Source organism: Triticum urartu, chromosome 2 (assembly GCF_003073215.2).
Source record: "Triticum urartu cultivar G1812 chromosome 2, Tu2.1, whole genome shotgun sequence".
NCBI lineage: Eukaryota > Viridiplantae > Streptophyta > Magnoliopsida > Poales > Poaceae > Triticum > Triticum urartu.
The window spans coordinates 45,689,497-45,701,835 of record NC_053023.1 but is presented as its reverse complement, the minus strand read 5'-3'; the positions used below and the strand labels follow the sequence as shown (position 1 = coordinate 45,701,835).

Below are 12,339 nucleotides of genomic sequence, written 5' to 3'. Positions count from 1 at the left end.
GAGTCCCTTTCGGTTCGGCGGGGGCGGAGGTCGTGCAAAGAGCGGATCGAGGCGAAGCACACGAGCAGTTTACCCAGGTTCGGGACGCACGGATGCGTAAAACCCTACTCCTGCTTTGTGGTTTGTATTGAGTTCTTGCTCAGGAGCGCCGAGTGCTACAGTACACACCAGCAGCTAACGAGACCGAGCGTGAGTGTTCTGTTTTTCCGAACCCCCCTCTACGTTGCGCATGGGCCTCCTTTTATATGCTCAAGGGGTCACCGACAGGTGGCAACGGAGACAAAGGGTAAAAATGAAAAAGGTGATGCGGTAGGTACAGCTACCTGCTACAGTGTATCATACCTAACCCTGACGGCAGGGGACAAGGGCCTTAAATGCCCGTCTGCGTCGCCTAAACAGTGTAAAAGGGACCGTCAGGGACGCCATCGCTCGCCACGATGGCAATCTTGTCAGCGCCGCTTGCCACCGCTCACCGCTGGCTGCACAGCCGCCCGCCACGCACGCCTGGAAGGGTCCCAGAGCGACACGTTGGTGGATGTGCTGGAGCGCGGGCACAGAGTAGTGGCTTGCCGCGGCAAGCGCCTTGCCGCGGTCGTTGTCTTGTCGCGTCCGGGAGCTTGTCGCTCACCGGGCCTTGTCGGGACGTGTGGCGCGCCGCGGCAAGTTCCTTGAGATGCCTTGGGTGGCCTTCCCGGCAAGCTCCTCTTGCCGGGGTCTTGAGGTGCCTTGGTTGGCCTTCCCGGCAAGCTCCTCTTGCCGGGGTCTTGACTTGGATACTTTGTTCTTGAATGGCTCCAAAGGAACCACGGAGGACCTTGGCGGTCACCCGGCAAGCCTCGCCGCGGGATGCTGCGACTACCCGTGCACAAGTTCGGGATACTAGGGTACCCCTACTCTAGTACACCGACAGATGGTGATGATTTCCCCCTCCCGGAGGGAAGTATCCCCGGCAGAACAGCTCTACCGGAGCTCTAGATTGGTTCCACCTCGTGGCGGTGGAGTCTCGTCCCGAAAAGTTCCTTCTGATTTTTTTCTCATCGAAAGACTTCATATAGGAGAAGATGGACGTCGGAGAGTCACCAGGGGGCCCACGAGGTAGGGGCGCGCCCTAGGGAGGGGGCGTCCCCCACCCTCGTGAGCAGGGTGTGGGCCCTTCGCCTTCATCTTTGGCGAGGATTTTTCTTTATTTATTTTAAGATGTTCCGTGGAGTTTCAGGACTTTTGGAGTTGCGTAGAATAGGTCTCTAATATTTGCTCCTTTTCCAGCCCAGAATTCCAGCTGCCGGCATTCTCCCTCCTTATGTAAACCTTGTAGAATAAGAGAGAATAGCCATAAGTATTGTGACATAAAGTGAAATAATAGTCCATAATGCAATACATATCGATATAAAAGCATGATGCAAAGTGGACGTATCAGCCAGCCCTAGGGAAGGAAAGGGGGAGGGCTAGCCCCTCCTGCCTTCCCACTACAAGAAACCTGCTAATCCATGACGGACTCAGTCTGTCACGGGTCAATCAAAAACCATCATGGATGCACCATCCATGACGGATTTCAAATCCGTCATGTATATCGCGTCATAATTTGACATGATACCATCCTTGACGGTCCTTGGCCGTCATAGATCTGCCCTAAGGCCCACCCAACCCAGACTAGGCCCATGACTTTGTGACAGAAAAGACCGTCATAGACTTGACGCCACGTAGGATATTTGATTGATCGATTGGGATGACCTAGGTGCCTAGGTGGACTGTCTTTTTCGTCACAGAAACCGTCACAAATTTAGGCACAAGTTTAATTTAGCCCAGCCAATTAGCCATTCCAATTCTAACACAGTGCAGTTTCTTTATCATAATACATTACGCAAATCACAATGCCAATTTTGGCCCAAGACAACATATTTCCAGAGTACATCACATATTGATGTACTTATTCCAAAGTACATCACATATCGCAGTACAATACACATAATCGCGTAGTAATATTCAGCCATACATCAGTATCTACAAGGTCGCAGTTTACAAAATACGCCATGAAATGATGATTTACAACACCAATTGACGAAATACATCACATATCATGGTTAGGAACCAACACTTTCCAGTTTACATCAACACAACATAAAAAATATCGAGGTTGTTATTCAGGTTCTTGCCGTTGGCACTCCTGATGGCAATTATCATGTCGAGACGGATTGCAATAGACATCAAGTAGCCTGCTACACAATCATACCTACAATATTCACAACGGCGTTGAACATTTGTAGATATATGAATACATAGTAGAAATAAGAGAATTAGAACCAACTTAAAAAGTGAATTACATGTCCAAAAGTTTTAAATCTTACAATGCCTACAAATGGGAATAACAAAGAATCTACTATAAAAAAAGAATAAACATGAGGTTGCTTAATATTAATTTGAAGAAAAGTGTATAAAATGAAAGTCTAATCAAGATGACCTAAGTGAAAACGTAATAGAATGTACACCACATAACTCGAAGTACCATAGCAGCAGCAGTTCGGGCCATATAAATCCGCCGAAAAAAAATTAACAAACCTAAGTTGATTTAATTATCCATGTTACTACTATGCATATCAATTATATATGCTCACGTCTAGGGGTTGCCCACTTGACCAGCATTGAGATTTATTTATAGCAGGAAACAATAATGAAATGAAACAGCTTATTTGTAAACAAGGTGACAACAAAAGGAGCATAGTTCTAGTAAACAACAGAACAGACCAAACAATGCTGCATAGTACTTACATTTGTTTCACGATTTTGTTTGACATGCAACACGTCAGGTTCGTTGGTTCTAGATTAAACCACAACCATATTGTGCACTTAGGCAGATCACTCATACTTGAATCAGTAGAAATAACAAACTTGTTGAAGCCAATATATAGTAATTTCCAGGAAAGATATTGTAATGCAAACGGGTGATAATTTCTAATGCCCTACAAAAAATTTAGTATCATGAACTATGAGAATGAATGATGATAAATAGTATATTGTGTTAGTTACAAGTGTTGAGCGCATTACACCAAGTAAATAGTCAGATTTGAAGTCAGGTCAAGTAGCAATCAGATTTTGTTCAACATGCAACGCCTCAAGCTCCTTGGTTGCTGCCTCAAACTAATCACCAAAGGCATAACTCAGAAAAGATATCGTAATGCAAATGTATAAATACTTGAACTACTTTCGAATACCTTACAGAAATTTACAACATCATGAATAGTAAGAGCGAATGGTTTTAAGCAGTTAAAATGGTGCTGCTAGTAGGTTGTAAGCACAGGAATAAGTACAGGGTAAATGTACACCCATCAAGCTAATGTTAAAGCAAGCAAAAAAAATTCGCCAAAGCTGAAAGGCCAAGATTAAATCTTAACAAAACCAAAACTGAAAAGGTACTGCTACTGCTATATTGTCGGCGTCGATCAGGCTAGAGATGTACCATTTATATTTTCCAGAATGAAGAAATTAGTCTGATAGTCTGATGTGCAGTTTCATTTCATTATTACTAACACAAAATGTTGTCTCAACTGAACCCAATTAGAATTATGCCTTCCCAAATGTGTTTATTTCCTAACTGAATACTTACAGAACTGATTCAAATGCATACTAACTGAAATAAGGACTAAGGTACAGTGGGTTGCCGTGTATTACCTTCCCTTTCTTCATGATGTACTTGACCGGATGGCCCTCAAGCAATTTCCACAAACTTTGACACTCAACTACAATGGAAAAAATCACATAGGCAGAACATTCACATTCCCTTTAAATTCAGAATCTATTGAAATATGCATAGCCTAACGAGCGTTCAACATATTAGATTTGACTGAAAATTGAAAAGTTACCTTCAGTGGTGGCGGGAGGACAGTGACGCGAGCTCCGGCATCAGGGTAGTGCACTAACGCGAGTTCCAGCAGTCGGGGAGGGAAGTTGAGGCCGAGCTGCTCTGCATCTGGAAGGGCAGCAGTGGGCCTTGTTGTGGCGCTATCACGGAGGAAGCAACATATCGAGCTGCCCGACGGTCGGGGAGGACAACCACAGGTCGAGCTGCCCAACGGTCGGGGAGGACAACCACAGGTCGAGCTGCCTGACGGTGGTGGAGGAACACGCGGTGGCCAGAGATGAGCCGCCAGATCCGTTGAAGCCTCGTCGGCGCCGAAACCCTAGCCACGGGAGGGCTTGCGGGCAAGCGCTGGTGGCGAGGGGAGGAAGGAGCAGAGTGAGGGGAAGAAGAGGGTGTATCGCGCGCTGGCCATAGCCGTCGAAAGTCGCTGGAATTGGGGCGGCGATGGCGAGGAGCCGTGTGAGGGAGAGAAAGAGAGGGGCGAGAGAGAGAGAGAGAGTTGGCTGCGCCGCTACGGAGGAGGAAGAAAGGAGGGGCCGAGAGGGTGGTTTTAGGGTTAGCTTTTTTATATGGGGAGCTGGTTATGCGGGCTTGAGCGAGCTTGCGGGGCTCTACCAGGCCATCCATGACAGATTTCGAAGATGTCACCGAAAATCCGTCATGGATTAACAGATTTCTTGTAGTGCCCTTTTCATGGGAGAAAGGAAAAAGGGGGAGGGGGGCGCCTCCCTCCCCTGCCTTTCCCCCGCACCTAAACATGGCAGGGGGGCGCCACTTGAGAGGAGACCCCAAGTAGGATTCGGCCTACTTGGGGCGCCCTTCTGGTTTTTCCCTCCTCCCCCATGTATATATGTATATATATGTATGTATGTATGTATATATATATATATATATATATATATATATATTTAGATACATTAAAACTGAGCATCCTCCCAGCCCTCTCACGCCACCTGTCATTTCAGCCATTAGATTGTTGGTTTGGATCGTCTCTGGCCATTGATCCGATCTGCCCGCCACCCACGCTTTCTCTTAGTGGGTCGGATGTCCTAGGAGCAGCTACTCTGGGAGAAAAATCGAAGGCCTGTGGTTCACTGGGCTATTGGATCGAAGGGACCGGCCCATTTAGCATCCCCGCTCGCCCTCTCCCCTTCTTCAACCTCGTCACGCCCACGATCTCGCGTCCTGCAAAATCGCTAGGCGTGCCCGCCGCCAGCGCCACTACCGCCAACTGGATCGCCGTGGAAACAAGGAAGACACCGTCGCGAGGTCAACGTCATGCCACCCCACCCCATCCCAAGCCGAGGTATGCCCCTTTTTCTACCGGGGAAAGAGGGAGGAAAGGATGTTGCCGCTATCGTGCTGGACCCAGCCACCGCCGCGTCTGGGTCGAGGTCGCCCCGCTCGGGGGAGGGGTCACCGCGCAGGGGGTAGAACGGGGGCTGCAGTGTCGTCGTCAATGTGCTCGGGTCAGGGTTCCCGCGCTCGATCCGGCGGCCACTGCGCGCCACTGGGTCAGGGCGCCGCACTCGGGGGAGTGCTCGCTGGAGATGCGCGACGGCCCTGGACGCCACCTCGCAGCACCGGCGACGGGTGACGTCCTGGACGCCGCTGCGCTGGTGGGTGGACGGAGGGAGATGGCGTGGGCTACGGAAGAAGAGGATTTGGGGACGCCGGTGCTCCCGCTCGAGGCAAAGGGCTGGGAAGATCAGCAGACCGGCTGCCCGGTGGATTGGACGCATGGCTCGGCTGGGCTTCTATTAAACTGAGTATGTTCAGTGCTACTGAATATTTTGAGTGCTACTGAACTGAACTTGTGAATTATTCAAATGGGATTTACTTAGATCTGCCACCACTGAATATGTTGAGTGCCAGAGTAAAAAAAAAGAATATGTTACTTAGATCTGCCACCACTGAATATGTTGAGTGCCAGAGTAAAAAAAAAGAGGATGAACTAATAGGTGATGAAATTGATTTGTATTTCTGATTATATGCTTCCAGCGAAGGTTGCCTATGTGAGCAAGGAGAAAACTTTTGAATCATCTACTTGACAGGTCACAAAGTTATTACGGATGCAATATATTGATGGTATAAGTCGGAACTCAATCAGGTAGTTTATTAATTCAAAAATTCTAACTTAACAATTCATTCAGTATTAACTTTCTTTGTGTACCATCTCTTCAATTTCAGAGTGGTGCTAAGGACCTAAGGTACCAACTGAAAAATGCAATTCCAATTTATGAGCAAAAACATAATTCCAATGCAAGTACGTGATGTTGCATTCCTTAACTAGCAATGCAAACTTTTCTTAATATTTCACTTGACCTGTAGGTAGTATTTTCACTTCCTTCTTGTTCTCACCCTTTGCTACTTTCCTTTATTTTTGTTCCCCTGTTTTGTAGATTAAGCAACTAAAAGAAACCAATGTCTATTTTTCTGACAGTAAAAAGCAAACCGGTGACTATATATGCTGGAATCAGCAAATTATACTGCACAATATACGTATCAACATCCTAAGTTTATGTTGCCCTATATATCACCAATGACACCATCCGGAAGATTGCCTTTCTCTAAATCATGTGGTCCATTTTCAGGTATGAGTACCAAAGTAAATGAATTACATAGGTGAAAATACCATGTCTATTTCATTAAACACTAACTCGCATTGTGTGTAATGCAGAAACAATGTGATGATTTTCAGCCAGGTAAATTTAGATTGCTCATCCTTGTGTTTCCTTTACTTATTGTATCTGTCGGTTTATTTATGAAATTGTAATGCACATATTGCGGAATAGATAGTGACTCCGCTTTCTTACAGATCATAGTGAGCTTCAGTTTTTATTCCTGAGATTATATTATGGTTATCCAGGTGTTGCCTTCCAAGGTTGTAAATATAAACTACCATGCCATAATCATAGGGCAATGTAATACGCAAGTTGAGCAGCCCTTGGGGTCTTGGGGGGTACTTGTTCTTTTTTTGTATGTAATCCTAGAGCTTTATCAGTACCAATGCTACTCAAAGCAAAAGCTAACATGGTTTCCTGAATTTGTGTTACACCTATGCCCTGAGATTATATGCTTTGCCAGCATGCATGTTTTCTTCATTAAAGCACATTTAGAAGGTAGGCTTTAAACTAACTAATAAACCCATTCCACTTATAAATAATCAGAGATGTTTTTGAATTTGTTCTTAAATCTTTTCATTCAGACACAATAAAGCCCACCTTGTGTTGGTTGGGCACTGGGGATAAACTAAAAGCAGAAAAGGGTGTCAAGGTTGCTACCCCTGCAAGGAAGGCTTTTTCGAACAACAGTCTTCAGGACTGAAGTCGCTGACATTTGGGAAATAAGTACTACTTTAGTTGTCAATGGGCACGGTAATATCAATATCTGGGAACTACTATTTTAGTTTTCAATGGGCCTCGTAATCTCCAGAAACTTCTGTTTTAGTTGTCAGTGAGCAGAAAATGGTGTCACGGTTGCTATACCATGAGCATTTTTCCAATTTTTCGCCATTGTGAGAAAAATGTATTTTTCCCTTTTGGGTTTCTATTTACTACTGGTTCAAATACCTCTCATTTCAAAAGAACAAGAAAAACATATGTGGAACAACAGCTTCTTGCTCCATACATTTATGATCATTCCTACCATTCTATCGTCAAAATGGACGGGCGCGGCAACGCGCGCCATCAAAGATCTAGTATAGCCGTGTGCGGCGCCCCCTGCACCGTTTACATCCCCGGTCATATTTTCATAGTGCTTAGGCGAAGCCCTGCGGAGATAGTTTCACCATGCCGTCGTGCTACCGGAACTCATCTACTACCTCGCCACCTTGCTGGATCAAGAAGGCAGAGGACGTCACCGAGCTGAACGTGTGCTGAACGCGGAGGTGCCGTACTTCGCACTTGATCGGTTGGAGCGCGAAAAAGTTCGACTACATCAACCGCGTTGTTAAACGCTTCCGCTTACGGTCTACAAGGATACGTAAACACACTCTCCCCTCTCGTTGCTATGCATCTCCTTGGATAGATCTTGCGTGTTCGTAGAATTTTTTTTGTTTCCATGCAATGTTTCCCAACAATAGGACTCAGACGATCATTTCCTCCTTGGGGCCGTGTGGGACGAGCTCCAGGTCAACAGATTGGGAGGTGTAGGACTCAGATCCGTTGCCTGCCAAGCCGGAGAAGGTCGGAGATCACCGGACGGAAGCTTGTGGGCGGAGGGGTGTGGGCTGGAGTGGAGTGGAATGCGGTTAGGGTTTCATCCTAAACGCGGACAAAGTCCAATTTATGTGGAATAGGGCGAGCACAGTGAGTCGGATCCTACATGATGGACGTGTCAAGGCATCCCCATATTTGCCCGAGATATGAGCCCGATATAAGGAGTGCCGATCAGTTCGACCATTTGAACCGGATTTGGCAGGTCCTTTGGATGGCTATTTTGTGTCTGATCAGTTACTGACCAGCCAGCCCGGGTGTTTGAAGCGAATATGGACGTCCCATTGTAGATGTTCCTAGACCGCAAACACAGAACGTGCATTGTGTCATCGACACCTGCCCCATGCTTCAATTTTTTTTAGGGAAGTCCATGCTCCGTTTTTTTTCTTTTTGAAACGCATGGGCGTGATATTTCTTCAAAGCCCAACTAGAACCAGGCACGTTCGTCGTGTTTCCGCGCCGCCCGGTCCAGGAACAGCCCAAACAAGGCCCGGCCTCCTTCGCGCAGCAGCATATTCCCCATCCCCCTTCCTCTCCCGTCGCAGTGAAGACGGACGGCGACACGACAGTTAGCCAGCCGGCCAGCCATGCTCGGTCTCAGAGCCACCAGGGCCGCGCGCCTCCCGTGCCCCTACCCCTCCCCGTGCTCCGCCGCCCAGGCGGCCTCCCTCTCCGGGCTCGCCCGCCGCGCCCCGCTCCTCGCCGTCGCCAGCCCCGCGCCGTCGTCGCCCGCCGCCCTCTCGCTCCTCGCGTCCGCGCGGCCCGTCTCCGCCGCGTGGGGCTCGGCCATGCGCCCCGCCGGCGAACACCCCAGGCCCGGCACCAGGGGTGAGTGGTAGGGCAAGCGCTATCTCTTGAGTGCTCGTCAGTTGGCTACGGAGATTGGGGAGCATTTTGTTCAGTTGTGGATTTTTTTGCTTCCTTTTATCTTAGACATGAATGCAAAATGTTTTGCATCGGTTTGGGGGTTAATAGTTAGGGTCACGGAATTGGTTACTGATTAGCTGACATGAATCTCTGTTTGGATAGTTCTCTGCACTGCCGCTAGTAGCGCTCCGAGAGAGGGGAAGGAGGTGCTGGTCCAGCATCTGCTTGTCGGCGAAAAGGATGCCAGGCTTCTCGTGGATTTGGAGAAGAGCATCGCATCAGGTGAACACTCAAATTCGTTGTTGATTTTTCCTTTCGTACGGCTTACTAGCTCTGTTTGTTTAGTGATCTAAATGCTCTTATATTTCTTTACAGAGGGAGTAGCATCTGATATATTTAATTAGTCTAGATTCGAATCATATGATCCAGTGTTTAGCAACATGTGGCCCTTGCAAAATGGGTGTCCTAAAGTTATGCTTTATACGGTCCTCTCCACTTGAATGCATCCAATCCATGCTGTTATTTATGTTCTGTATCTAAATTCAATGTTGCGTTATGATGTAACAAATGCTGATTGCTAAGCATACATGCTGAGCTGAACTCATTGATGTGTATGGTGTATATATCATTGATTTATGTAGATATCTATGGGAAAGTTGACACTGAAGAGTAGGATACATTTGAAGTGCTCAATAGCTGGCTTGTTTTTGTTGTTAGAAATCATTGATTTTTACTCTTGTTTATTTTATTTTTTAATTTCAGGGGCGGACCTGAGTGACTTAGCCGTGGAGCACTCCTTATGTCCATCAAAAGAAAATGGCGGTATGCTTGGGTGGGTTCGGAGGGGACAGATGGTACAATATTAACTTGCTTTTTCAGTATGCGTACTAGTAGTAGAGCATTGTAGTAGGACTTCACCTATGTACCCAAGGTGCACAGTGGGATTGCACTGATTATCTTACCATTGCTCGGCATCCGTCATGATGTCCATGTAGGATACAACTGGAAATGTTATGTTTCATAGTACATATTTGTTATTTAGCATTGAATTTGTTTGATCCTTTGGTGGATTTTTTTATTCTGTGGTGGAATTTACTTCTTTCTAACTTATAAATTATCAAGACCTATCAACATCTTCAACTGGCAAACAAGACATGTAAAATATTGTTGTTGGTACTGTTTTTGTTTGTTTGCATATTCCCGGGGAACTGGTAGCCTTACAACAAGTTTATTCCATCTTGTTGAACACTTCTATACGTTGTTATACACATCTAAATCCATCTGCCACCGATTTCACTGTTCTTGATTAACTTGCTGCCTCAGTCATCTAAGTGTCTGGTTAGAACTTAGAACTAGCTAGTTTACTTTCTGAAAGTCCCATCATTTCATCTGTTGCCACCATCTAAATGTTTGATTGGTTGGATACTGATATTTAAGTTTCTAGCACTGGGTCTGTCCACTGATATTTCAGTTTCTGTCAGTACCCTGCAGTCTGTGTTCAACAGTACTTTGAACGTTACTTGCTTGACTTGAGCAGGTACCAGAGTTTGAAGAAGCAGCATTTAGTGCGCCTTTGAATAAAGTTGTACGATGTAAGACAAAATTTGGATGGCATTTAGTGCAGGTGCTCTCTGAGAGGTAGATGGTTCTAACAACACATGATGTTGTATCTTGGTACACACGAATAGGTATTCATATCTTTTGCCGCCAAATGGCAGGGACCAATGCTTGCTGCAAGATATTCAACCAGAAGAGCTTCACGAAAAAATGCAAGATCCTAGTTTTATGGAAGAAGCTCAATTGATTGATGTTCGGGAGCCTGATGAAGTGTAAGATTCTTCACTATTGCACCCATGTCCCATTTATTGTTCCAACATTCCAAATATTAAGTCATTCACTAACTCATTATAGATGCCTGTATGAAAAGCACACATCTACAACTAGAATGCAAGATACATCTCCAGTATTTTGGATTTTGCTCAATAGCGCAAAAGTTCTTGCAACAGTCTTAATCTTGACTTTGATGAGAAGATGATAGAGGTTTATGCGGTGAACCAGAACGTTAATGTGGGACTTGTCCACATCTTTTGAGATTTTGGTAGATATAATGAATTTCATTTTCTCCCTTCTGAACAATTAAAACGTAAAAGTGTTTACCAGTGCGACATCTTTGTTGTTGTTCGAAAACACCTTTGTATATTGTCTCAGGATTAAACTGTTGGAACAATGGGATAGTCTGCAGCCTTGTATGGACTTGCAGTGTGTAAATCCTTTTACAGACTTATAGAGTGTGTTATTCCCCTTACACTAGAGAGACCAAATTGGGTTGCAGAATTCCACGATTCATCATTTAAAGTCAGATACTGGGCTAGGTTTTTGCTTTGCGGACATATTATTGTGATGGCCCTGTTCGTTGTGTTTGCTTATCCTAATTTTTCACACAGTGGGCCATCATGATGGAGTTGATGCTGATTTTATACTTTTTGCTTGGCAGGGAGAGAGCATCCCTTCCAGGCTTCAAAGTTCTACCTCTCCGCCAATTTGGAACCTGGGGACCAGTCATGACAGATGAATTTAATCCTCAAAAGGACACTTATGTTCTGGTAAGTTCGTTACTACGATGAAAATTGCTGCATAAATGCCAGTGACCTATAAAAGACTGAAGTATATATAATACTCCTACACGAAAAGATTGATGAGTTGATAGAAACTGCTTTAGTGTGTTATGCCACTTTCTAACTTTGCCTTCTGTACTTCGTTTCAGTGTCACCATGGCATGCGCTCGATGCAGGTAGCCAAGTGGCTGCAGTCACAGGTAACTGAAGCACCCACAGAAATCTTTAGACTCCCTACCAGCGCGTGTAGAGTAATTGTGTAGCATCCTCTGACAAGGTGACCCATCATTTTGCAGGGATTCCAAAAGATTTACAACGTTGCGGGTGGAATCCACGCTTACTCGGTGAAAGCCGATTCTTCCATCCCGACTTACTAGCCGTCATACCGATCAGCGTTCCAACCACAGAGGCTTCTCTGTGTGCTTTACCATGCTGAACTAAAATCATAGTCCGGTGCCTGTTGGTAGAACTTGGCATTGGTTTTGTGTCGATGCCGGGATTCAGAGCTAAAATTTTCTTCTCACGCGAAATCTTGTACTATCAAGTCATTTTTTCAGAAGTTGTCAACGGAACTAGTACGGATCGTATCAATATGAATATAAATGAAATATTCGAGAGATGATCATTGGAAGAGTAATCATCGAATTCCTCTTGTGGCGCCCCTGAATTTGGTGTCATATCAGTGCGTTTTGTTTTTCAAAAACCATCACATGTGATGCTATCGGTCCTGTTTAGGCTGCTTTAGGAAAACATTCAAGCAGGGAAATTCTTCTGCTGCAAGCTT

General features: G+C 45.6%; 1 protein-coding gene across 1 annotated transcript; it reads left to right on the top strand.

Moving 5' to 3' along the window:
• The first annotated feature begins 8,585 nt into the window (after positions 1-8,585).
• Positions 8,586-12,192, top strand: LOC125535575 (rhodanese-like/PpiC domain-containing protein 12, chloroplastic). The gene is made up of 8 exons (XM_048698641.1): positions 8,586-8,901; positions 9,103-9,222; positions 9,703-9,794; positions 10,478-10,578; positions 10,659-10,769; positions 11,435-11,543; positions 11,705-11,755; positions 11,852-12,192. Exons 1-8 carry the CDS (start codon positions 8,661-8,663, stop codon positions 11,930-11,932), a joined length of 906 nt encoding a protein of 301 aa, XP_048554598.1. The 5' UTR covers positions 8,586-8,660; the 3' UTR covers positions 11,933-12,192.
• Positions 12,193-12,339: the final 147 nt, after the last annotated feature.